The sequence below is a fragment of the Gossypium hirsutum genome, chromosome D03 (assembly GCF_007990345.1).
Source record: "Gossypium hirsutum isolate 1008001.06 chromosome D03, Gossypium_hirsutum_v2.1, whole genome shotgun sequence".
NCBI classification, from domain to species: Eukaryota; Viridiplantae; Streptophyta; class Magnoliopsida; order Malvales; family Malvaceae; genus Gossypium; species Gossypium hirsutum.
In genome coordinates, this window is record NC_053439.1 from 51,505,551 (window position 1) to 51,528,416 (window position 22,866).

At 33.7% G+C, this 22,866-nt stretch overlaps 5 protein-coding genes and 1 pseudogene across 6 annotated transcripts; 2 read left to right on the plus strand and 4 right to left on the minus strand.

Moving 5' to 3' along the window:
- The first annotated feature begins 2,039 nt into the window (after positions 1-2,039).
- Positions 2,040-4,103, plus strand: LOC107929270 (BTB/POZ domain-containing protein At5g41330). The gene has a single exon (XM_016860639.2). It carries the CDS (start codon positions 2,474-2,476, stop codon positions 3,863-3,865), a length of 1,392 nt encoding a protein of 463 aa, XP_016716128.1. The 5' UTR covers positions 2,040-2,473; the 3' UTR covers positions 3,866-4,103.
- A 637-nt stretch (positions 4,104-4,740) lies between these two features.
- LOC107929271 (short-chain dehydrogenase TIC 32, chloroplastic) lies at positions 4,741-8,195 on the minus strand. Of its 2 annotated transcripts, none has more exons than XM_016860643.2 (9): positions 8,056-8,195; positions 7,821-7,955; positions 6,934-7,165; positions 6,368-6,447; positions 6,073-6,226; positions 5,901-5,979; positions 5,356-5,443; positions 5,206-5,252; positions 4,741-5,095 (listed from the first exon to the last, which is right to left on the minus strand). In XM_016860643.2, exons 2-9 carry the CDS (start codon positions 7,924-7,926, stop codon positions 4,931-4,933), a joined length of 951 nt encoding a protein of 316 aa, XP_016716132.1. In that variant the 5' UTR covers positions 7,927-7,955; positions 8,056-8,195; the 3' UTR covers positions 4,741-4,930. The 2 variants fall into 2 exon arrangements, with proteins under 2 accessions (XP_016716132.1, XP_016716131.1); XM_016860642.2 differs by having other exon boundaries at positions 7,821-7,960.
- A 1,464-nt stretch (positions 8,196-9,659) lies between these two features.
- Positions 9,660-11,633, plus strand: LOC107929262 (UDP-glycosyltransferase 74F2-like; annotated as a pseudogene).
- LOC107929265 (uncharacterized protein At5g50100, chloroplastic) lies at positions 11,516-16,449 on the minus strand. The gene is made up of 8 exons (XM_016860634.2): positions 16,133-16,449; positions 15,886-16,034; positions 15,268-15,375; positions 15,041-15,097; positions 14,143-14,208; positions 13,997-14,057; positions 13,859-13,905; positions 11,516-11,796 (listed from the first exon to the last, which is right to left on the minus strand). The coding sequence occupies exons 1-8, from the start codon at positions 16,338-16,340 to the stop codon at positions 11,761-11,763; spliced, it is 732 nt and encodes a 243-aa protein (XP_016716123.1). The 5' UTR covers positions 16,341-16,449; the 3' UTR covers positions 11,516-11,760.
- Positions 16,450-17,260: 811 nt separating this feature from the next.
- LOC107929263 (short-chain dehydrogenase TIC 32, chloroplastic) lies at positions 17,261-19,362 on the minus strand. Its single transcript, XM_016860632.2, has 8 exons — positions 19,055-19,362; positions 18,546-18,777; positions 18,392-18,468; positions 18,159-18,312; positions 17,997-18,075; positions 17,833-17,917; positions 17,686-17,732; positions 17,261-17,593 (listed from the first exon to the last, which is right to left on the minus strand). Exons 1-8 carry the CDS (start codon positions 19,158-19,160, stop codon positions 17,429-17,431), a joined length of 945 nt encoding a protein of 314 aa, XP_016716121.2. The 5' UTR covers positions 19,161-19,362; the 3' UTR covers positions 17,261-17,428.
- Positions 19,363-20,655: 1,293 nt separating this feature from the next.
- On the minus strand, positions 20,656-22,859 carry LOC107929264 (aquaporin PIP1-3-like). Its single transcript, NM_001327298.1, has 4 exons — positions 22,458-22,859; positions 22,051-22,349; positions 21,050-21,190; positions 20,656-20,955 (listed from the first exon to the last, which is right to left on the minus strand). The coding sequence occupies exons 1-4, from the start codon at positions 22,783-22,785 to the stop codon at positions 20,860-20,862; spliced, it is 864 nt and encodes a 287-aa protein (NP_001314227.1). The 5' UTR covers positions 22,786-22,859; the 3' UTR covers positions 20,656-20,859.
- Between the last annotated feature and the right edge of the window lie 7 nt (positions 22,860-22,866).

The window sequence follows — 22,866 nt, forward strand, 5'->3', positions numbered from 1 at the left end:
AATTAAAAATAATATAAATATATTTTTAAAAATTAAAAAAAAAGTATAAATGTGCCTAAAAAGAGCTTTGGTTAGCATATGGACAAGTTTGAGCAAACATAAGATCTGTTAATATTAACCCAAATCCGACTCATGAACTCTTCTAATGAAACTTCAAAGCTCATCAAATGATTAAATCTTTTATTTGGAGTGTGTGTCACAACTATTTAACTTCTAATGAGAATTTGGTGTGATGACACTATGCTCCATTTTTGCATTGTTGAAGATATAGATTGGATAGTAAATTTATCGAACACATTTTTTTTGTTCTTTCACTCAAACAGTTTAGAGAGTCCAATGGCGAATCCAAGGGGGCTGGCAGGGCCTTGATCACCCTAAAATGGAAATTTTTTCTATTTAGACTCTTTTATAGTTTATAAAATTTTAAATTAATAATGGTAAAATTACACTTTGGCCCCTCAAATGATAAAATTTTGGTTTAATCCTTTAAAAATTATAAATATATAAGTTATTAAAACGGTAAATTTATATTTTTACTATCATAAAAATATATAATTTAATTCCGACCTCCAAAAAATTTTTCTAGCTTCGCCCCTTGAGAGAACCTCATTTCATTACAACCCGAATCTCATGGGTTTTAGATCGGTCACAAGTTGATGGATGCATAAAGGTTAATAAGTCTCATTGCTTGGAAATCTAGGGTTTTTCATTTGGAAAGATGCAATGGATTGCTTTGTAGAGTACCTTATATTACTAAGAACTAGTTTAGTATTGCTTCTAAGAAACATTTAGCATTACTTTTAAGAAACATTTTTAAGACAAAAAGTATTTTTGAGATAAAAAATATTGTCAAACAACATGCTTTTGAGCTTTCCAGATGTGCTCTTTAGACAAAAAAAAGTTTTGCAAAAGCACATTTTTAGCCAAAAGTAGAACGAGAACATTTTAACTTTTACTTAAATATACTTTTTTTCTCAAAAGTATTTTTGAAAAGTAATACTAAACTAAACCTAAGCTTGCATAATTAACCTCGGGTTAACAGTAGACCCGACCCTGGAGGTTGTTTGAGAGTGCAGCCGTCTACGGCTTAAGACTGAAAGGGTCAAATTTTTTTTCAGCTTTTAATGTAAGAAAAAAAAATTTCAGACTAAAATAAATAAATTAAATGCCTAGAACATTCACTTTTTCATCATAAATGATTCATCTTCTAAATTTTTTTTAAAATTTTTATTATATTACAATTTATAATTTTTTTAAAATGTTCTAATTTATTATTTCACTTAGTGCCAAAAATACTAAGAATAGTTCTGAAAAATAGTAGCGGTGAAGTTATTGACGAAAATAGCGTATAAGTGAAATCTGTGAATGCATTTGTGGCTAAAATCCGTTGTTGATTAATCGAAATATAAAACCCGGCCTAATTTGTCCGTATTAATTTTTTTAATATAAAAAGTAAAATTTAAAAATATGATACATCAAATTAGACATGTCAATGGGACGGGCCGGGTCAGACCCGACCCGAAATATGGGCCTGAAATTTTGCCCAGGCCCGGCCCGGCTCATTTTTAATAACATTAAAAAATTATTTTAAAAATAAAAAATATTTTAAAAGTATTTTAAAATTAAAAAATAAAAATAAAATATATATACATCAAATACACTAAAAATATTAAAATAAATTTTTAAAAAAATCTTTATACTTCAATAATATTAAGTTAAGTGCAACTTAATAAACAAATACTTTTAAAATAGTAGTAAAATTAACAATAAAATAAAAATTATATAATATTCAAAAAATAACAATAAAATGATAACAATATGATAGTGAAATAACAACAAAAAAGTAAAGAAATAACAATTTTTTTTTCAAATTCGAACTAGACTTAAACTCTGAAAAAACTTATTTGAGACTCGAACCATTTTCTAAACGGATTTTTTTTTCTTTTCAAACAAACATATTTATAATAATTAATAATTATCAATCAATTTGACTAAAACATTCATCAAAACAAAAAACAGATCTTGTAATAAAATGGTGACAAAAAACTCGAATCTTGTAATAAAATGATGACAAAAAAGTGAAGAACCTCCTCTCTTTTGTAAGAAAAGGAGAAAAAAGAGCATTCTTGTACGTACAGTTTGTGCTTTCTCTTCTTTATTACAGAAATCGCCGAATAAATAGTGAAGAGTTTGGTTCTAGCAATAACCCACATGTCTCCTCGTCTCTTTTGACCTCTCTTTTTCTTACGACACCGCAAAATAATCAAAGCCCCTTCTTTATCTTCTCTTACCCCAAATTTCCCTTACAATTAGGGTTCTTCTCTCGCGACAACTTACTCAAAAACTGAAAACAATTTTTCTGGGATCTTGTCTCTCCAGCTTTTTCTTTTTCCCTTGTTTTTCTCTTTTGGGTCAATTTGGAATTTAGAAATCTAAAAAAAATTCATTGGGTTTTTTTTTTGGAATAATAGAAATGCAGTGTTTGAAACCAGGACCGGAGTTAACCACCACCAATGTCGTTACGATCAACGTCGGCGGCGAAAATTTTCAGACGACCAAACAGACGTTAACACAAGCGGGACCGAATTCTCTCCTTTCTCAATTGGCTGAAACGACGTCCGATCGTTTTGTTGACCGGGACCCTGTTTACTTCTCGCTCCTTCTTTCACTCCTCCGTACAGGTGCTCTTCCGTCCAAAGTCAAAGACTTTGACCTTAGGGATCTCATCGAAGAGTCGAGATACTACGGCCTTGAGTCCCTTTTGACGAACTCTTTGACCAACCCTTCTCAATTAGACGCTTTTGCCCTTCAGAAATCTTCGATTTTACCCTTGAATGGCCGCGACTCCCCTTCCGCCGTTGCCACTACGCCGTTTGGATCCCTCCATGTTTCCCACGGGAGCAAGATTACGTCTTTCGATTGGTCGTTGACGAGAAAGTCAACGATCTTAACGCAATTCCCAGCCGTGGATTCATTACTCGCGATTTCCCCTGATACCGCCGCGGCCGGTGCGACGGACTTCTCGGGGCTCCAGATCCTCGATCTACAAAACGGGTCCGTCAAACAAACTCTCAATTGGGAGAACGCGACCCGATCCGGTTCCACGGTTCAAGCCATCGGTTCATCAGGCGAGTTCTTGTTTACTAGCTTCGAATCCAGTAGGAGAAACTCTAATTCAATTATGGTTTATGATTTGAATACATTGAACCCTGTTACTGAAATAGGTCATAATGAGATTTTTGGGGCTGATATTGATTCAGCCATCCCAGCTACAAAGCTGAGATGGGTTTCAAGGTTCGGGTTAGTTATGGCTTCCGGGTCACATAGCGGGTTATCGGGCGTATCGGGTAATATTAGGTTTTGGGATATAAGATCTGGTAATGTAGCTTTCGAATTGAAGGAGAAAATCGATTGCTTTTCGGATATTTGTGTTTCAGATAATCTTAATGCGGTTTTTAAAGTCGGAGTGAATTCTGGTGAGGTTTTTTACACAGATTTTAGGAGTTTAAGCAGTGTGAATGATAATAGTAATCCATGGATTTGTCTTGGTGATAAGAGGAAAGTTATTAATGGGAAAAAAGAAGGGTTTGGGTGCAAAATCGAGAACCACGGAAATCAAGTTTTTTGTAGTAAAGGAGGGGATATCGAGTTGTGGTCGGAGGTTGTAATGGGTTCGGCCAAGACTAGTAACGGTAGTGAGGACCAGTTGATGAAAAGGGATTTTAAAAAGAATATGATGGGGAGAGTGAAGGATATGGGAGGTTCGAGGATAACGAACTTGGCATTCGGTGGGAACAAGATGTTTGTGACCCGTAAAGATCAGCAAGTTATCGAGATTTGGCAGGGTTCGGCTAGAGGGATTTGATTCTTCGAGACCTTCAGTTAAATGTTTCGTAGGAGAATGTTTGATCAAACTATAAATCAGGGTACTGTTTGTTTCTTAAGTTAGTGTCTAGTTCAATACTTTGTGTAAATGAAAGGTCTGTATTGTATCTTTGTAATTTATGGATTTGGTTCTTGGTGATTGAATTGATATCATCATCAACTATTGTTACAATTTATATTGAATCATAAATGAAAAACTTACATGCTTTTGCTGTTTAGTCTATCACTTTTTATACCCATTATTTGCTTACTTATTTCCTTAGGATTCGGAAATATCCTGGTCATGACTCGAGAGGGATTAATGAAGAATCTCAACTCGAAAGTAGAAACATGGCAAGAGGAAAATAGTAAGAAACTTCTTAGTATTCTTGCCATAATAGCTAATTTTAAGTAATATACCTTGAATCTAGAACTTTTACATATATCTCTCTTTTGTACCAGGTCTTATATGCGCTGTTGATAATATAATTTTTCTGTTGAATGTTCGTTACTGGGCATTTGAGTATCAATAATGTTGGGGTGTCTACACTGCTTGCTCTTGGCTTCATCATGTTCCGACGAACAGGCACTTCAAATACTCCTAGAGAGGCGAGTACCAAGTCATATTAGAATCAATCGTTGATTTTGGATAGCCTATTACCTACACTGTCAGGACTTAGTTATGCATTCTTTTTCCTTGACATGGTACTTTTCTAAATCTTATAACTTCTGCATTAAGAACCGTGTGATAATTATGATCTACATGAACTACTAAATATGGCTTGCGGCACTGACACCGTACCAGTATCAGTGGTGACGTCAGTGGGGCTAATCTTTGTAAACTAGTTTTCAGATTCTTGCAGTCAAGGACACTACTAGTTGAAACCATCAATGATTTCTTCATTTTCAGTGTCTATACATATTTTGCATTTTATTCAAATCTTCTCGATAAAACTGGGATGTCTATGAAAATATTACGGTTTATCACAGTTTCAGCTAAAAGAGTACCAGCACTAAGCATCGAACATCTTCAGCTCGTCTCGATAAGGCTTTGTGAACCAACTAACTACTTGGGGTTGGTCAAGGTGCAGCTGAAGTCCCATAGCTTTTTTGCCAAATCTGCATCCTTCGCCTTAGCGCTCGGGTTACCTATGTTGCTGTCTAAGAAATATTCTCCGCTAACACCTTTGACTTGTGGATTTAATGCAACATAGCATGTAGTGGCAGCTCCCTACAACCATATCAAAAAGAAAGCCAATGTATATGGACCAACATGAGTTGTATGACAGTAATAGTACTAATTTGAAACACAGTTTTTATCATAATGAAAATCTTATCTACCTGTGGAATATTTTTGAGGAAGTATTTTCCCAACATTTGACCAACGGCTGCATCAAACCAATGTATTGGAAGTTAAAGGAAAAGTTGATGTAACTTGTTTGGAACTTCCCAATATACGAAAACAAAAACTAAAATGGTTTGAAGGATTACTGTTGATTAAACCATGGTGGCGCATAAGATTGGTCGAAATAATTGCTCCAGGATGAAGTGAATTTGCAGTAATCTCCACCCCTTCTTCCTGATTATGTCAAAGCAAAAAAAGCACTTTAAGCTTAGAGATGCTAACCTTAATTTCACACATATAAAGAATCACTCCTCTTACAAAATTAAAAAAAAAAAATCAACCAAAAAAGTACTATGGAGTCCCCTGTGCTAAGAGTCGGATTGTATTTTGCCCCATTTACTAAAAAAGGGACACGTTAATCATTGTAGTTGAATCAAAGAGCAAATCGGTTATTTTTGTTAAAAGTTTTGACGCGTGTACTTCTAATTGATGTACAGTGACCAGTTTTTAATAGTAAAAATAGATGAAATTTTAATAGAACTAATTTGTTCTTTAATCTACCATACAGGGACTACTTTGCCAATTTTTTAGTAAATGAGACAAAATGCAATTCGACTCTTCGTACAGAGGTCTCCACGATAATTTTACTTATAGATCGTATATTTCAGAGAATTTGAACAGTATTCCGTACCTTTAGATGCCGTGCAAGCTCCTTGGCATGTAATATGTTAGCAAGCTTTGATTGTCCGTAAGCATACCAACTGTAGTATCTGCAAATTGGCAAGAAACAAAATGAGATCCAAGATTTTTATACACGAAAAAGGGAACAAAGTGGTGAAGCCAGCCATCACTTGTTTTTTTACCCTGATTCATCGTTGATTTTATCGAAACGAATTCCCTCGCTGTATGCAATCCGGTGACCTTCCGAAGATACATTGACAATCCTCCCTTCTATGTCGCTTTCACGTGCTGTTCTTTTCATAGTCTCCAACAAAAGATCAGTTAGAAGAAAATGACCTGCAAAATAATTACTATATTTCATTAGATTCAAGATTTCACGTAGACATGGCAACTAATTTTCAATCCAAGTATATCACATTAATGCACTCATTCTCCACACATTATTTATAGATGAAAGTTATATGAAATATATTGAACCTAAATGGTTGGTCGCAAACTGCAGCTCGATCTTATCTTGGGATAACATGAAAGGACTTGCCATGACCCCTGCATTGTTGCTTTTAAGCAAAGAAAGAAAATGTTAGTCTTCTCATCTAACGAAGTTCATGCACAAGCTGACAAGCATAAGTACAATGGAGGCCGAGTCAGATTGCATTTTACCCTATTTACTCAAAAAATGATCAAATTAGTCATTATACATTAGATCAAAGAGCAGATTGGTCTTTTCTGATAAAATTTTCATCCATTTTTTCTGTTAAAAACTAGAGTGGCTGATAGAATAACTAGAGAGTTACACGTGACGTGTACCTCATTCTGACATACAGAAACCAGTTTTTAATAGTAAAAATGGATGAAATTTTTGGTCTAATGCATATGGATTAATTTGCCAATTTTTTGAATAAAAGAGGCAAAATGCAATCCGTCTCCTAGTACAAGGGCCCCTATGATATTTTTACTCAATAATAGCTGAAATCATAAGCACAAATTGGTTGTTAAGATTAGAGATCATAATAATTGAAATTGCAGTAGTTTAAAGTTCTTACATTAGGAGGTTCAAGGGAAGATTAGAGGATTGATATTGTGATGCAAATTTCCTTACTGATGCCATCGAGCTCAGATCCAGTTCCATAACATCAATCTTAGCACTAGGGATTTCTTTTAGTATTGATTCTTTGACATTCTGACTGGCATCTGCATTCCTTACCGCCATAACTACGTGGACACCGCGCAATGCGAGGACGCGAGTTGTCTCTACACCAATACCACTTGATGCTCCTGAAATGGACTGATATAAGTAACCAAGAGAAAAACATAAAAGCACCAAATATAAAGGCTGTAATGGTTAAACAGTATTTCATCTAATTCAACACTTTTTAAAAAGTTTGAGAGCGAAATTTAGCTAAAAAACCAATAGAGGCCAAATTGAAAAAAAAATAAAAATATAAACATAAAGGTTAAATTTGTAATTATGTCTTTTGCTTCCTTTCCCAGTCTTCTTTGATTTGAATAACACAGACCAAGGATTCTCCTATTAGGTCACAGATCTAATAAACTACTGTAAATTTAACTCTATTTTCTATATACTCAAAACCCAGAAATTGGAATCAAGAAAAAAGCATACATGATCTCTCTGCAATAAAAAAAAAAGATCATCACCAAGATCACTAATTATGACAAGCTTGATGAACAGTGAATAAATACATAAGAAAAATCTCAAAAAAATTCACTTCCTTTTTATTATTATTAATATTTCTAGCGAAATAATGAACTGATTTTTCTATTTACTTCTAAAATCTGACGAAACATAAATGATCCACACAACTTGGTACTTTCCACGAAATGAAAAATTAATTACAGCTATAATGAATGACAATACTAAAAACCCATATAAAAATGGAGTACAAAGCAACATAGGAAAGGAAAAAAGAACCTGTAACGATGGCAGTGAGAGCAGATCCATCAATCCCTTGAGTAACTTCTTCTGCGGTAGAAGAAGCAGAAAACCCAGATGGTCCCTTCCATCCAAAAATCCACATGTTTCCTTTTGCAGTTTAATTTAGAAATCCTACACTATGAATTCACTGAAAATAAGAAAAAGTAGCAGTTTTCTATTGGCAAGAGTGTAAAAATTTGCAGTATTTAGATCCCCAAAATGAAAACTTTACCATTCGTTGACCAATTCGATATGGCAATTACAAGCGAAATTTGTCTTCTCGGGATAGAGTTAAAATTAAAATCACTAGCGAATAGGAAGTTGAATTAAATTTTTATTATTTTTAAATTAAAAATTTTTATAAATTAAAATTTTACTATTTTAAGAGAATCATGCCTCTGTAGTCTCTACTAAGCTTTGTCATTGGTTGACTCCAGTAATAAATTTCAACTTAAATTTCGTATGTCGACTTGATGGTTAATGTGTTCTCTGTTTTAAGTGTGGTCTAAATTTGAGTTGTGTTAATCGTACTATTATTAAGACTTTACCCATATTTTGTAATTCATAAAAAAAAATTCTAATAAAATTAACTCGATGCACTGAAAAAATTATTATTGGAAAAATTTTAATTTTGATTAACACTTGTATTAATTAATGATAATTGTAGACTACATAAAAAAATCAAAATTTATCAGTTATTTTGTTCATTTTTTCTTTTAGTAATTATAATATGATTAAACTGTCAAAATAGTCATTTTTGTTTCTCTCGGTTTACATTTTAGTCATTTATATTTAAAATATTACGTTTTAGTCATTTATGACGTGACACGTTAAATCATTATTTCAAACAAAAATTTTAAGTTAAATTATACAATTGGTCCCTAAATTTTTTCCATTTTTAGCAATTTAATTTTTTTGCTTTTATGTTAAAAGAGACGGAGAATAGAAGAAAACAGAGGGAGAAGAATAAGAGAATGGAAAAAACAAAAAAGAGAAAGTAAAAAGAACATAAAACAAAAAAAAAATTGCTCAAAAAAAATGGGGACCAATTCTATAATTTAACCAAAAATTTTTATTTGAAATGATGATTTAACATGCCACGTCAGCTTACTATTATACCATTAACGATAATTAATAGCTTAGTGATTAAAATATTACAATATGTTAACGTAAGTGACTAAAACGTAACATTTTAAACATAAATGATTAAAATATAATATAAGAAAAACAAAAGTAACTATTTTAATAATTTACCCTTATAACATCAACAAATTTAGTTTTAGTTTTATATGGTATATTATGGAACAAGTCAAACACAAGACAAAAATCTAAAATTCCATTACCATAAATCAATATTTCATAATATACAATTATTAAACTCATAATTATAATTGTAAAATTTCCCATTAATTCACAAATAAAATTTTTTAATTATAAAATTATAAAATTAATTTTCAAATTTACATTTAATATATTTAGAACACGGGTGTTATTTAAAAAAATCAAATAAAATAAATAAATCATATGATTTGAAACTAATAATATTAATAATAGGGTAAACTATAATTAAATGAAAATTTTTAAATAATTCAATAATCACTTTTTACTTTTTAAAATTGAATGACCAAAACGTAAATTTATTAATAGTTTAGTGACTTTGAGTGTAATTTACCCATAATAATAATATATAAGCAATGTGAAAAATCATTGTAATAATTTATTTGACCGAATTAGTATCTGGTTAACTCGTGAAACCAACAAATTTAAATAATAATATAAATATATAAAAAAATATCAAAATAAAATTTTAATTGGAACGAGTTTGAATATTATTACATGCAAGACTAATGGTTTTATTAAAAATGTAAAAAAAAAAATAATTTATTTTAAATATAAAAAGGTATTATAGTAATTTTTTAATCGAGTTTGTACCCACTTTGATCCGTCACATCAATTCTATAGTGGAAGTTAGGCACACTTTTTGATCCTAAGAGTAGCGACTCTCTTTAAAAAGGCATTCAAATAATTTCCCTAGTTGTTCTGGTTAAAGCAAAGCAAAATCTGTCAAAAGTAAAAATAATGCAAAACCAGAGAAGCCATGCCCACGTGTTGGTGGTCACGTACCCTGCACAAGGCCACATCAATCCTCTCATCCAGTTTGCTAAACGCTTAACCTCCAAAGGAGTGAAAACCACCGTAGCGACCACCCTTTACACCGTCAAGTCCATCAATGTAAACAGTACGATAGCTATCGAGCCGATCTCCGATGGTTTTGATGAAGGAGGGTTCAACCAAGCTCCAAGTCTACAAGCTTACTTGGAATCCTTCAAAGCTGCTGGGTCTAAAACATTGACAGAGCTGATTATGAAGCTTTACAACTCGGGGACACCGGTCTGTTGCGTTGCGTACGATTTGTTGCTGCCTTGGGCTCTTGATGTAGCTAAAGATTTCGGTATTTCTGCAGCTATGATGTTGACGAACTCGGCTTCGGTGTGCTCCTTGTATTGGCATAACAATCAAGGTAGCTTGAATTTGCTTGCGAAACAGGAAACCTTAGCAGCCCCGCCAATGCCTGGGTTGCCTTTCCTCGACGTATCTGATTTGCCAAGTTTTCTTGCTCAGCCGACCAGTCAATCTGCTTATTTAGCACTGATCTTGGATGTTTTTGGCAATAGCGAGGAAAATGATTGGGTTTTCTGTAACTCTTCGAAGAGCTCGAAAGTGAGGTAATTAACTGGATTCTTAGTTTTGTTCAAAACCTTTTGTAGCTAAATGATAACAGTTCAGTGTTTTTTTTGTCTTTGAAAAAGCTGGTCGAGGCTCTGATGGCAAAATGGCCCGTGGTAATGATTGGTCCCATGGTGCCGTTATTCTACTTAGATTCTCGAATTGAAGGAGATACAAGCTATGGGGCTAGCCTGTGGAACTTTGATAATGATCAGTGTCTCAAATGGCTGGACTCAAAGCCATTAAAGTCGGTGGTATACGTATCATTTGGAAGCATGGCAAGCATCTCCACTGAACAATTTCAGGAAATAGCATGGGGCTTGAAAGCAAGCAATATGCCCTTCCTATGGGTTGCAAAGGAACTCAAAGACAACCCGCTGCTTGAGCTCATTGACTCGACCGGAGAAAGGGGGCTAGTTGTTAAATGGTGCAACCAACTGGAGGTGCTGGCTCACCAAGCAGTAGGCTGCTTCGTAACACATTGTGGATGGAACTCAACTCTAGAAGGCTTGAGTCTAGGCGTGCCGATGGTGTGTGTGCCACAAAGGAGTGACCAGCCTACTAATGCCAAGTTCTTAGCGCATGTATGGAAGGCAGGTGTGAGAGCTAAACAAGACCGAGGGATCGTCACGAGGGAGGAACTCGGGAATTGTTTAAGGGAAGTCATGATCGGAGAAAGAAGCGGAGAGATTAAGAGTAACGCATTGAAATGGAAAGAGCTTGCTAAAAGAGCTGTTAGTGTAGGTGGGAGCTCAGATAGGAACATAGATGAGTTTATTGCAAAGCTGCTGAAGCCTGACCAGTAAGTACTAATGAGAAACGAAAGAAAAGAGTGTCCATGAACCGACCTAGGAGTGTGCCGGCCACCACAGGCTGGTATTTCCGGTACACATCACTAATAAAGTTCATCCATCAAATAAACAACAAATCTGCAGGTAATCAAGGACAAATCAGGAAGTCCATAATTCCCAAAGTATATATCTTTATAATCTAATATGCTAAAGATCAATTGCATGTCTTGTATAATGTTGGAAAGTTCAAAAACAGTGTAAGGTCGTATCATAAGGATAAGGTTTCACAGAAGTATCCTGTCATCTGCAATTAATAGGGTGTCTTGTATAATGTTGGAAAGTTTAAAAAGAGTTTAAGGTCGTATCATAAGGATAAGGTTTCACAAAAGTATCCTGTTATCTGCAATTAATAGGAAACTTCATATCTTGCAATTGTTGTCATTGCATATGTCAGCCTGTGAAGAAATAAAAAACAAAGCAAAAGAGATGAGTATACATCTAGGCTATTTTCCCTAAATAGTCTAAAAAAATATTATATTTATAAAAATAATTCAAGTTTAAAAATAATCACAAAAAATAAACAGTAAAATGAGATTATGGCCTGTCAATGGCAGAAATTAACTTGTATTTTAGACCCATAATTGTCTGATAATTATGTTTGAGTTAAAAAAATAATTTTTTTTGGTTCTGGCCTATCAATAATCGGAATCAGTATATTTTTTTTAAATTGTATAATATTGATATACAAAAAAGAAAAAATAAAAAAAAATTTGGGTGCTAGCCTGCCAATGGTCAGCACCCTGTACACGGAATTTTTTTTTCAAGTTTTGATCTGCCAATAACCGACACCAGAACACGAAAAAAGTAAAAAAAAAATTTTTGATGGTGCCTGCCAATGGCCGGTACCACCTTTTGGGGGGGAATTTTTTGTTTTTTTTTTTACTTTTTTTCGTGTCAATAGCTAGTATCAGTATACGAAAAAAGTAAAAAAAAATTTGGTGATACTGATACATGCTATTGACACGAAAAAAGTGAAAAAAAAATTTCCGAAAAAAGGTGGTGCCGGCCATTGGCAGGCCACCACCACAAATTTTATTTTTTTACTTTTTTAGTATACTGATACCAGGACACGAAAAAAATAAAAAAAAAAAACAAAAAATTTCCCCCAAAAAAGGTGGTGCTGGCCATTGGCAAGTCACCACAAATTTTTTTTTACTTTTTTCGTATATTAATACCTGCTATTGACACGAAAAAAGTGTAAAAAAATTTCCCAAAAAAGGTGGTGCCGGGGCACCTCCAAAAAAAATATTTTTTTTTTACTTTTTTCATGTCTTGGTGCCGGCCATTAACAGGCCAACACCCAAAATTTTTTTTATTTTTTTTTATATATCAGTATTATATAATTTTAAAAAATTACATTGGTTCCGGCCATTGACAAGCCAGAACCAAAAAAATAATTTTTTAACTCTAACACAATTATCAGGCAATCATGAGTCCAAAATACGAGTTGATTTAGGCTATTGACAGGTCACAACCCCATTTTACTGTTCATTTCAGGTTATTTTGATGATTGTTTTTGAACTTAAGTTATTTATGTAAATATAATATTTTTTTGGACTATTTAGGTAAAATTGCCATACATATGACAAGGAGATGCAAAAGACATGATAAAATTAGAAAATAGAATACTAAAAAGAAACCGGTAAAAATACTTCTCTAGTCCTTCTCAAATTTGAAATTGAGCAAATTAATCCCTCTAAAAAAATCAGACCAATTTAATCCTTGTTAATTTCAAGAGTGAGCAACTAAAGACAAATAATCATGGCGTTAATGTCTTCTATAAATTATATATAATTTTGGTTGGTATAATAACGTGTTTATATATTTTGTCATTTTTACCTTAATTCTAAAAAAACCAACAAATTCAACCTCAACATTTGTACAAATATTGCAGGATAAATTTGTTAAATTAAGACCAAATTGATAAAATTTGTAAACTTTGAGTGCTAAATTTATTATTATACCAATTAAAATCATGTTAACTTAGTGATTAATTATCCTTAGTGATAGGGATTAAATTACTCTAGTTTTTTTTTAGAGGGGCTACTTTTCTAAATTTCAAAATTGAGAAGGAGTGAAGAGACCTTTTTACCAAAAGAATCTCTTCTATTCTCTTAATGTAACTCTTTTTTCTTTTATTCTTTTTGACATATTCTTAACCTTTGTTTGGCTAGAAGGAAAAAAGACAGGATTTTAACAATACGGTGATGGTAAAAGTCACACTAACACTATCGTCTCTAGCTTTTAACAAACCAAACCACACAGTTGAGACTAAGGACATTTAACTTTCAAAAGGTAGGAATATCTAAAAATCTGAAATGAGTTAATATAGAAATGATAACATTTGCGCTATAGAGCAAAAAAACCAGCATCTTAAGCATGTAGGCTACTTAGCTTATTTATTTTGCTTTCAACAATATAGAACCTTGAAAGCTCTGATAGTTACCGTATGCGTACCTTTTTCTTTCTTCTTGTCTCCAAGACCTCTTCTAATGGTGGCCGGCCTGAAAAGAAGAACAGGATCTTTAAAACATGAGCTCCCGATAAAACCTACAAGCTAGCATTTGAAACTTTCAAGTACAACATATGTTTTACCAGTTATTTGAAGACGATATTTCGCCCAAACACCATAGATGGAATCGGCAATTGTCGCAATCTACAGATCATAGCATGGATTAGAAAGGGCAGGGGCAGATCAATAGAACTAAATATAAGTCGTGTAAGGAAGCATATAAGCTTACTGGTTCATATTTGGTAATGGCATAAACCCATCCAAGACCAACTTGCTCATACAATTTTCTAAATGCCTGCAAGATATCAATAATGTAAACAATGTTTTGAATTTATTCTTACAGTCCAGCATGCTTCTAAAGAGGAACAAAACAAAAATAAAGGAATAAGGGGGAAACTTAAAGGTCTCTTAGAACTAGACTTTTATTGGTTTGTGCTTCAATATAATAACATTTTATAGCACTTCAATTAAAACCCTTTTGTACAAATAAGCACACTGTTTATGCCTATTGACTATATTGTGCTGGCCTTATTTTTCTAGTAAAAGTATCATGCAGGCCCTGTATTAGGGGTCGGATTGCATTTTTCCCTCTCTACTCGAAAAATGGACAAATTAGCCACTGTATGTTAGATCAAAATCTGTTAAATTTTCCATCAATTTCTACTGTTAAAAACTGGTCCATGTATGCCAGCATGAGGTACAAGTGACACTACATGTTATTGTCTAGTATTTTGTCATGCATGTCAGTTTTTAACCGTACAAATGGATGTAAATTTTAATAGAAAGGACTAAATTTGCCCATTTTTTGAGTAAAGAGAGCAAAATGCAATCTGGCTTTTAGTAAAAGGGCCTTTATGGTACTTTTACCTTATTTTTCTTAAAGCACTGTAGACCTTGATGGATATGAGGATATGACCTTCCAAATACTGAATGCACCCATGTCATACATATACACTTATCCAACACTTATATCTCAGTCCGAGCCTATAGAAACTTATACATGTACATATGAATATATGATAACTTGTAGTGATTACATACTATAACATGTTCCGAAATCTAATAGCAAATTAGGCTAAGAATACTTCCAATCCAGGAGAGCATTGTATAACTTAAGGAATTCATACCTCAACATCTGTGACAACAGTTCCATCAGAGAGAATGGCATGAATTCTTCCCATAACCTATAAAAAGCAAACAGAACCAATTCAAATCCTACATTTTATTACTAATCATGTTCCTTGAAATTTATCAAAAAGGGGTTCAATAACCTTGAAAAAAAATGAAAGATAGACCACACAAAATAGCTGACTTCTCTAAAAGATTAAAAAAATGATGTAGATGATGAACATACAGTTTTGTAGTCCAATCCTTGATTTTCTTCAGGAGAATAATCATCAGAACTTATGTCAACAAACTTGATAGTGCCATATTGCTTATTTCTCTCCCTTAGCATATCAACCTAATGACAACATAAATAATTAAACAGAGCGATAATGATTATGATAATTGTTAAGGGGGAGGTTGGAGTCTCGGACCCTCAAACAGTGGAGGTATTATGCTCAGGGTGTCTATATTTGGTTTTATCCCCGGGTTTTGTCTCCCAACTCCGGGAAGAACCCAACCGGGTTTACAGAGTTTAGGGAGCGTCTCGCTACCAAGGAAATATTAAGCATTTGACCTTGGTGGGATTTGAGGTCTATCAAGTGGTAGTGTTCTTAGCCACTAATGCCATATAAGTGTATGGGTTCCAACCCCACTAGGCTCAATATTTCTTTGGTGGCGAGGCACTCCTAACCTCCGTGATTCCGGCTAAGCTCTCTTTGGAATCGGGAGACAAAACCTGGTAAAACCGAGCATAGACACTTCACACACAATAACTCCGCTGTTTGAGGGGTGAGAATCCGACCTCCCTTCAACAATAATGAACGCCAAATATTATCATAAGCCATATATATGAAAAATGGTGTACCTCACGCATGCAAAGCGGACAATCTCCATCATAAAGCATTTTAATCTTCCAATTTTGTGGGGAACTCTGTTCATCATCTTCTTTTCCTTTCTGGGATTTTACAGTATCTGCAGTTACCTCTTGTATTGCCCGAATCTGATACTTAAATCCTGGAAAAAAATGTACAACAGTTGGTAACAAATCAAACTCCCTGAATGAAAATTAAAATGCATATGTAACCCAAAAACAAAAAGGAATGAAGGCATACCAGTTTTGGGGTTAGGAAAAGATGTGAATCTTAGGAGAGGATGTGAATGGGAATGAAGGGATCGTACCCTGAAAAATAATGGAGAAGATGAAATGACAAATGGGGTGGCTCTTTGTCTTCCAATGCAAGCACCACCAGCCATGGCAGCACCTCTCAACGCCATGCTGCTCTTTGGTATTTGCATTTTTCCGTTGTAAATTCTAGCCATCACTTCGTTTCTTCATCATCAAACTTAAAAAGCAACCACCAGCTTTTATGTTGTAACGTGGCAATCGCATCAACCTTAAATGCGACCACCAGCTTATGTTGTAACGTGGCAATTGCATCTTCTTTAGCGTTTGTCTAATCTTACACCCCTTTACATTCATCACATTAAAAAGTAAAGGCTGATCCAAAAAGTAAAAAAAAAATATATATATATATATATATATAAAATTATGTTAAACTCGATTGGATTAAGAAAGATTAGAGTATAATCTCGAGATTGGTATCAAATTGATTAATAATTGAATTAATAGTTGAATTAATTTTCATTTATCTTCTTATAAATTTTTAATAATTTATTTAATTGTATCGATAGAATTGATGAATTAATGACCTATACTTTTGACAACTTTATAAGTTAATATTGAGGAATGTTAAAAAAAAAATCTTTGACTGATTTGAACGATAACAAAGTTAAAATATTTTAGAGGATAAAGATAAATTTATAAATTTTGAAAAAAACAAAATAAAATATTTTCATTTGAATTAATAACTAAAAAGCTTAAATAAAATTTAATGTTTGAGAGAGTTCATAAGAGATTTCCTCATTTGGGTTATATCAATCAATTATCAGATACTGAATTTCATAAATGAAAAAATTGACTTATCTACTTAAGTCGATTACATATGTTTATATTTTTATTATTTAAAATATATATTATAATATATTTTAAATAAATATGTTAATCGACTGAACCGACTAATGTTAAGTTGGTTTATGTTATATAAGTCAATCGATTTGATTATTGTTTATAATTGTTGGTTAAGTTAGTTTAAAAAAAAAAACCAACCGAATCAATTAAATAAGCAGTTTGCTCACCCCTAATCGTCACACATGAAAAATACCAACCAAGAATAGTAATGTTTGCTGTAAGAAATACCAAAGATAAATGTATTTCATTTTTTTAGGGATTAATATAATATTATTTTTGGTATAACATGGAACATATTCAAGCTTAGTCATAAAATTTTGATTTCATATATCAAAGTGACATAATGCAAATCCTGTCAGAAAAGGCCTTGTGAGCCAACCTACTTGGGATTGATCAAGGTGAAGCTAAAATCCCATAGTTTTTTAGCCAAATCTACATCGTTAGCCATAGAGCTTGGGTTACTTATGTTGCTGTCCATGAAAAATTCTCCACTAACACCTTTAACTTGTGGGTGTAATGCAACATAACATGTAGTAGCAGCTCCCTACAACCATACAAAAACAAAAACAATATATGGACTTGTGCTTGTATCTATCTTCTAATGAATCTCACAACAACTTGTAAAGAGTAATATACCTGTGGAATACTCTTGAGGAAATATTTCCCAATCAAATGGAGAAAGCCTGCTTTGAGGAAATGTACTGGATCAGTATTTTCAAGCAATGTGTTATTGGACTCGAGTGTAAGTGTTTGGATATAAGTGAATTCACTCGAAGGGATTACCATTCATGAAACGATCATGGCGCACAATATTGGTCGGTATTCCTCCGGGATGAAGTGAATTTGCTGTAATCTCCACCCCATCTTCCTGTTTATGTACAACAAAAAAGAAGATTTCTCAGATCTCTCACTTGGCATGTTAATGGCGTCTTAACTGTATTCCGTACCTTTAGACGCCTAGAAAGCTCCTTGGCATGTAATATGGTAGCAAGCTTTGATTGTCCATAAGCATACCAAGAGGAGTATCTGTTAATTGGCAACAAATGATGAGAAAGAAATGGTTGAGCATTTTATAAAGATCTTGGACCAACAAAAACTGGTTCATTTACCCTGATTCGTCGTTGATTTTGTTGAAGCGGATTCCCTCACTATACGTAAACCGATGACCTATCGAAGATACATTGACAATCCTCCCTTCTATGTTGCTTTCGCGTGCTGTTTTTTTCATAGTCTCCGAAAGAAGATCGGTTAGAAGAAAAGGACCTGCAAAATATGTCAATGTTACTACATCTCATTAGATTTGAGATTCATGTAGACATAACGTTCTATGAAATATATGAACCTAAATAGTTGGTTGCAAATTGCAATTCGATGCCGTCGTGCGATAACATGAACGGTGTTACAACCCCGGCGTTGTTGCTTGCAAGCCAAGAAAGAAAATGTTAGTATAACAGCAACTTTAATCATTCAACTTTGCAAGAATATGAAGTTCTTACATTAGTAGATTCAAGGGAAGATTAGAGGATTGATATTGTGATGCAAATTTTCTTATTGATGCCATTGAGCTTAGATCTAATTCCATTACATCAATCTTAGCACCAGGTATTTCCTTTAATATTGCTTCTTTGACATTCCGACCCGCATCCACATTCCTTACGGCCATAACTACGAGGACACCGCGCAATGCAAGGACGCGGGTCGTCTCTACACCAATACCGCTTGATGCTCCTGAAATGAACTGATATAAGTAATCGAAAGTGACAAGCGTGCGTATTTAATCCATCAAGTCAAGCTCTCTACAACACATTAATATTGACGTAACCCGAAAATCCTGTCATATTCGGGGTTATTTGATTGGCAAAGACCCACCAACTTGGTACTCTCTACGAAAAGAAAATTTTCCCAAAACTATCCGATCAACCAAACAAAAGTTTAGCTTAAGAAAATCACAACTACAAGGATTAATGAAAGACAAGACAAAAACCCAGAAAAGAAAAAACCGAACCTGTAACAATGGCAGTGAGGGCAGATCCATCAATTCCTTGAGTAACTTCCTCTGCTGTAGAAGAAGAAGAGAATCCTGATGGTCCTTTACTTCCAAAAAACCACATGTTTTCTTTTGCAGTTTAATCTAAAAAAGCTACACTCTGAATTCACTTAATATAAGAAACTTAGCAGGGTTTGTTTTGGGCAAAAGTCTTAAACTTTACCAAATCCTTGACAATACAGTGGTTGACCTATGAATATGGTTCTTACAAAGCAACAATATCTTATGGGAAAAGAATGGAAGTGGAAATCATGACAAAACATTATTGACCAAAAAGAAGCATAAAAGAACAAACCATGAAATACATGTAGCTGTAGAGTTTTGACTTACAAAAATATAAAAACGTGTATTATAAATTATAATTATTAAATATTCTGCTTAGGGCGGAAGATTCATTCGAAAAAAAAATATAAACTCGAAAAATAAGTATAAAAAATTAGATTCAATCTTTAAGCAAGATTTTTTTGGCCCATATTCGGCCCAAATTTGACAAAAAAATTTTGTTGTTATTTGTTTTTGTTTACTGTGTTATTGTTTGGATATTATATAATTCTTGTTTTATTGTCAATTTTACTTGTTAAGTTGCATATTTAAATATTTATATGAATTTTTAATTTGTTGAGAAACATTTATTTTAATATTTTTAGTCTATTTGATATATTATATTTTTAAAATTCATTTTTATATAAAAAATAATCTAAAAAGAAATTAATGTGGGCGGGCTGAGCTTGAACAAAATTTTTGGTCCATTTTTCGAGCCGAATTAGAAAACCAGCCTGATTTTTTGCATTAACCCAACCCATGATCATCTCTATTAAGAATTATGATTATACAAATATATATCTATTTGACTATTTTTTCCCATCATTAATCGTTAAATTTGGACTAAAATGCCTAATAATCCTTTTGAATATATGGAAAAGTGCATCCAATTTAACTCTTTGGTCATGATGTGTACTGTGTACATAATTAAGTCTCTTAAATTCATTTTTTCCGGTGAAGCGTTTAATGGGCCGTTAAGTTTTGATATAGCGATTGATTTAGAAAAATAATTATATGATAATTGATGTGAAAAATGACAATGTGAAGGATTTAATTGATTTTTTATTATTTTATAATATTTTAATTAATTTTTTATTATTTTACGGGACTTAATTAGATATTTAAGTTAAAAATTTATTAAAATTTAGATTTTTTTTAAAAAGTATAAATTATTATAAAAAATTTTAAATGTTATAAATATATTTAATATTATACTGCAACTAGTAGCTAGATATATATACAGAAACAAGAGAATAGCAGATACTTTATCCATATAATTTGGGTCTTATGGACCAAGGCAGAATAAAGATCAATAGGCAACTCCAGTTAGCTAGACCCATCAATTTGTGATTTGATCAAAGCCCAACTTTATTGGCTGTAACCTGTTCGAATTTTAAAGATAAGATTGTAACATGAACTTAAAGAATACTAAAAAAAAAAGATAAATCAAAATCCGAGTCAAATCCATAATGAAAGCTTGCAACAATGGCAATGGAAGTAGTATAGAGGGGAACATATGGAGATAAAAAAGAATCCTTCATTGATAACTAAATACAAGCATATATCTCTAGGATAATTTACACACATTAATTAACACCATAAAACATAATCCAAATTAAGTGAAACAAAGAGTTGAGAGACACATCAGTGAAGTAGATCCACAAAAGGACAACATGTAGAAGGAAACTATGAAAAGATGCAAAATAATGATTAGATCATTTTCAAGCTCTGGTCTTGAAAGGAATGGCCCTGATGATTATCTGGTGGTAAATTGCAGCAAGAGCAGCTCCAATGAAGGGTCCAACCCAGAAAATCCACTGCAAAAACAAAAATAAAACTTCAAATCAATCTCTAAATGCCATCAACATGGAGAAAGAATGGCCGAATGCCAAAGGCTATATATGTACTTACATGATCATCCCATGCATGGTCTTTGTTATATATAATGGCAGCTCCAAGACTCCTTGCTGGGTTAATACCAGTTCCAGTGATGGGAATGGTGGCCAAATGAACCAAGAACACTGCAAACCCTATAGGTAGGGGAGCCAAAATCTGCAATGTAATTGAAATAAAGTTCATTAAAAGAGTCTATAATTCAAGTACTTCAAAAGGTCAGACTACTATTTGATATTCCCCTAGTTGGAGTGGAATTTGCATGCTTGAAAAGAGAGGAATGGTTTAGACCAGTCTAATACTTTCAATTAATGAATCCTAGCCACCTTGTTGATACATGGACGAGTTGGCAGCAGAAATGGTCGGTTTGCCCTGTTTAGACAGGGAGGAGTGCCAATGAGAAGGATGGCTGTAGTTAAAGAAGATGGGAGTAGAGGTTTTGGCGAGATTGAAGGTATCCTTAGGCCTTTTATACATTGATTGTTCCCATCTCGAGGTGCCACATGATGACTTAGTATTGGCGGGTCATGGATAGGTTTAAGTAGAGTGGCATTATGATGTGTCCCTGGTCATCTCGAATGGGACAAGATGGCTAGAAGCCAATATGACAGTTAATGAGTGGGCTCACCATTCAGGCAAGTTGCTAGACAAGGAGTCTCAAGTGAGGGTCATGCTGTGACACACCTAAACAACTAAATAAAAATGACAAAAGGCCATTTATGCATCTAGCAAACCAGATTTTGGTGTATTAAAAGGTCACTTATGCATACTAGATATTGCATCTAGCAAACGAAAAACTAACATATATATAGGTCTCAATCCAAATTGAAAAGGAGCTAAGAGAGCTCATGCAGTGAGTGTATCATCTAGGGATCATACAATAGGACTTCAAACTCCTCAACAACTTCATTTGGAGCTAAACCAAGCTATAGACTTTGTGAACATTAAAATCAAGCAGATAATTTATGTAATGACAGTTAAGAGGCAAGTAAGAATAAGGAAAAGAACATAGTACATACAGGAACGTGAGAGTCTCTGGCATTTCTCTTGGCATCAGTAGCAGAGAAAACAGTGTAGACAAGAACAAAAGTGCCAATGATTTCAGCACCAAGACCATCACCTTTGGTGTAGCCATGGTTCACAACATTGGCTCCACCACCCAACATCTCATATCTACTGTCTCCTTCGAATCCTTTCACTACACCAGCTCCACAGATAGCACCAAGGCATTGCATGATCATGTAGAATACTGCCCTTGTAAGGGACAGCTTCCTTGCCAGTAACAACCCAAAGGTCACAGCTGGGTTAATATGGCCACCTGAAAGTTATCCCAAAAAATACACAGATCTGGGTATTAAGCATCTTTCAAGAAAAAAGGTTCTAACTTCGAAAACAACCCATCAAAAAGTTGAAGGAAGAAAGTGACCTGAAATGCCAGCAGTACAATAAACAAGAGCAAAGATCATGCCACCAAAGGCCCAAGCAATGCCTTGAATACCAACAGTAGTACATTTGGTCTTAGATTGAGACACACCCATGACAGTCAAGACAGTGATGTAAAGGAACAAGAAGGTAGCAACAAACTCAGCAATGCCGGCTCTGTAGAAAGACCATGACTTGAGCTCACCAGGCTCAAACAATGGTGCTGGTGGTGGCTCCTTGTAGTCCTTGTCTGTTTGAGCTGATGTCCCAATAGGTTGTCTCTCAGAGAACTTGTTGGCTCCTAGTTTAACATCCTCCTCTTTGCCCTCCATTTTTTTTTTGTTTCACCCACTTAACAACCAAAGATTGAAGCTTTTTTTTTCCTCACAAAAAACCCAAGCCAAATGAGTGCA

What these genes read in the sequence shown, in the direction of transcription:
- LOC107929271 (XM_016860643.2), bottom strand. Translation starts at nt 7,926, where the DNA reads ATGTGGATTTTTGGATGGAAGGGACCATCTGGGTTTTCTGCTTCTTCT. An exon ending in CTTCCCTTGAACCTCCTAAT is followed by an intron (nt 6,448 to 6,933) that starts GTAAGAACTTTA and finishes TTTGCTTAAAAG; the next exon opens with CAACAATGCAGGGGTCATGG. An exon ending in GTTTGCGACCAACCATTTAG is followed by an intron (nt 6,227 to 6,367) that starts GTTCAATATATT and finishes ATTATTTTGCAG; the next exon opens with GTCATTTTCTTCTAACTGAT.
- LOC107929270 (XM_016860639.2), top strand. Translation starts at nt 2,474, where the DNA reads ATGCAGTGTTTGAAACCAGGACCGGAGTTAACCACCACCAATGTCGTT.
- LOC107929263 (XM_016860632.2), bottom strand. Translation starts at nt 19,160, where the DNA reads ATGTGGTTTTTTGGAAGTAAAGGACCATCAGGATTCTCTTCTTCTTCT. An exon ending in CTTCCCTTGAATCTACTAAT is followed by an intron (nt 18,469 to 18,545) that starts GTAAGAACTTCA and finishes TTGGCTTGCAAG; the next exon opens with CAACAACGCCGGGGTTGTAA. An exon ending in TCCTCAAGAGTATTCCACAG is followed by an intron (nt 17,594 to 17,685) that starts GTATATTACTCT and finishes GTATGGTTGTAG; the next exon opens with GGAGCTGCTACTACATGTTA.
- LOC107929264 (NM_001327298.1), bottom strand. Translation starts at nt 22,785, where the DNA reads ATGGAGGGCAAAGAGGAGGATGTTAAACTAGGAGCCAACAAGTTCTCT. An exon ending in CCAGAGACTCTCACGTTCCT is followed by an intron (nt 21,191 to 22,050) that starts GTATGTACTATG and finishes ATTACATTGCAG; the next exon opens with ATTTTGGCTCCCCTACCTAT. An exon ending in ACCATGCATGGGATGATCAT is followed by an intron (nt 20,956 to 21,049) that starts GTAAGTACATAT and finishes TTGTTTTTGCAG; the next exon opens with TGGATTTTCTGGGTTGGACC.
- LOC107929265 (XM_016860634.2), bottom strand. Translation starts at nt 16,340, where the DNA reads ATGGCTAGAATTTACAACGGAAAAATGCAAATACCAAAGAGCAGCATG. An exon ending in TTTTCCTAACCCCAAAACTG is followed by an intron (nt 16,035 to 16,132) that starts GTATGCCTTCAT and finishes ATTTTTTTCCAG; the next exon opens with GATTTAAGTATCAGATTCGG. An exon ending in AAGGATTGGACTACAAAACT is followed by an intron (nt 15,098 to 15,267) that starts GTATGTTCATCA and finishes TGCTTTTTATAG; the next exon opens with GTTATGGGAAGAATTCATGC.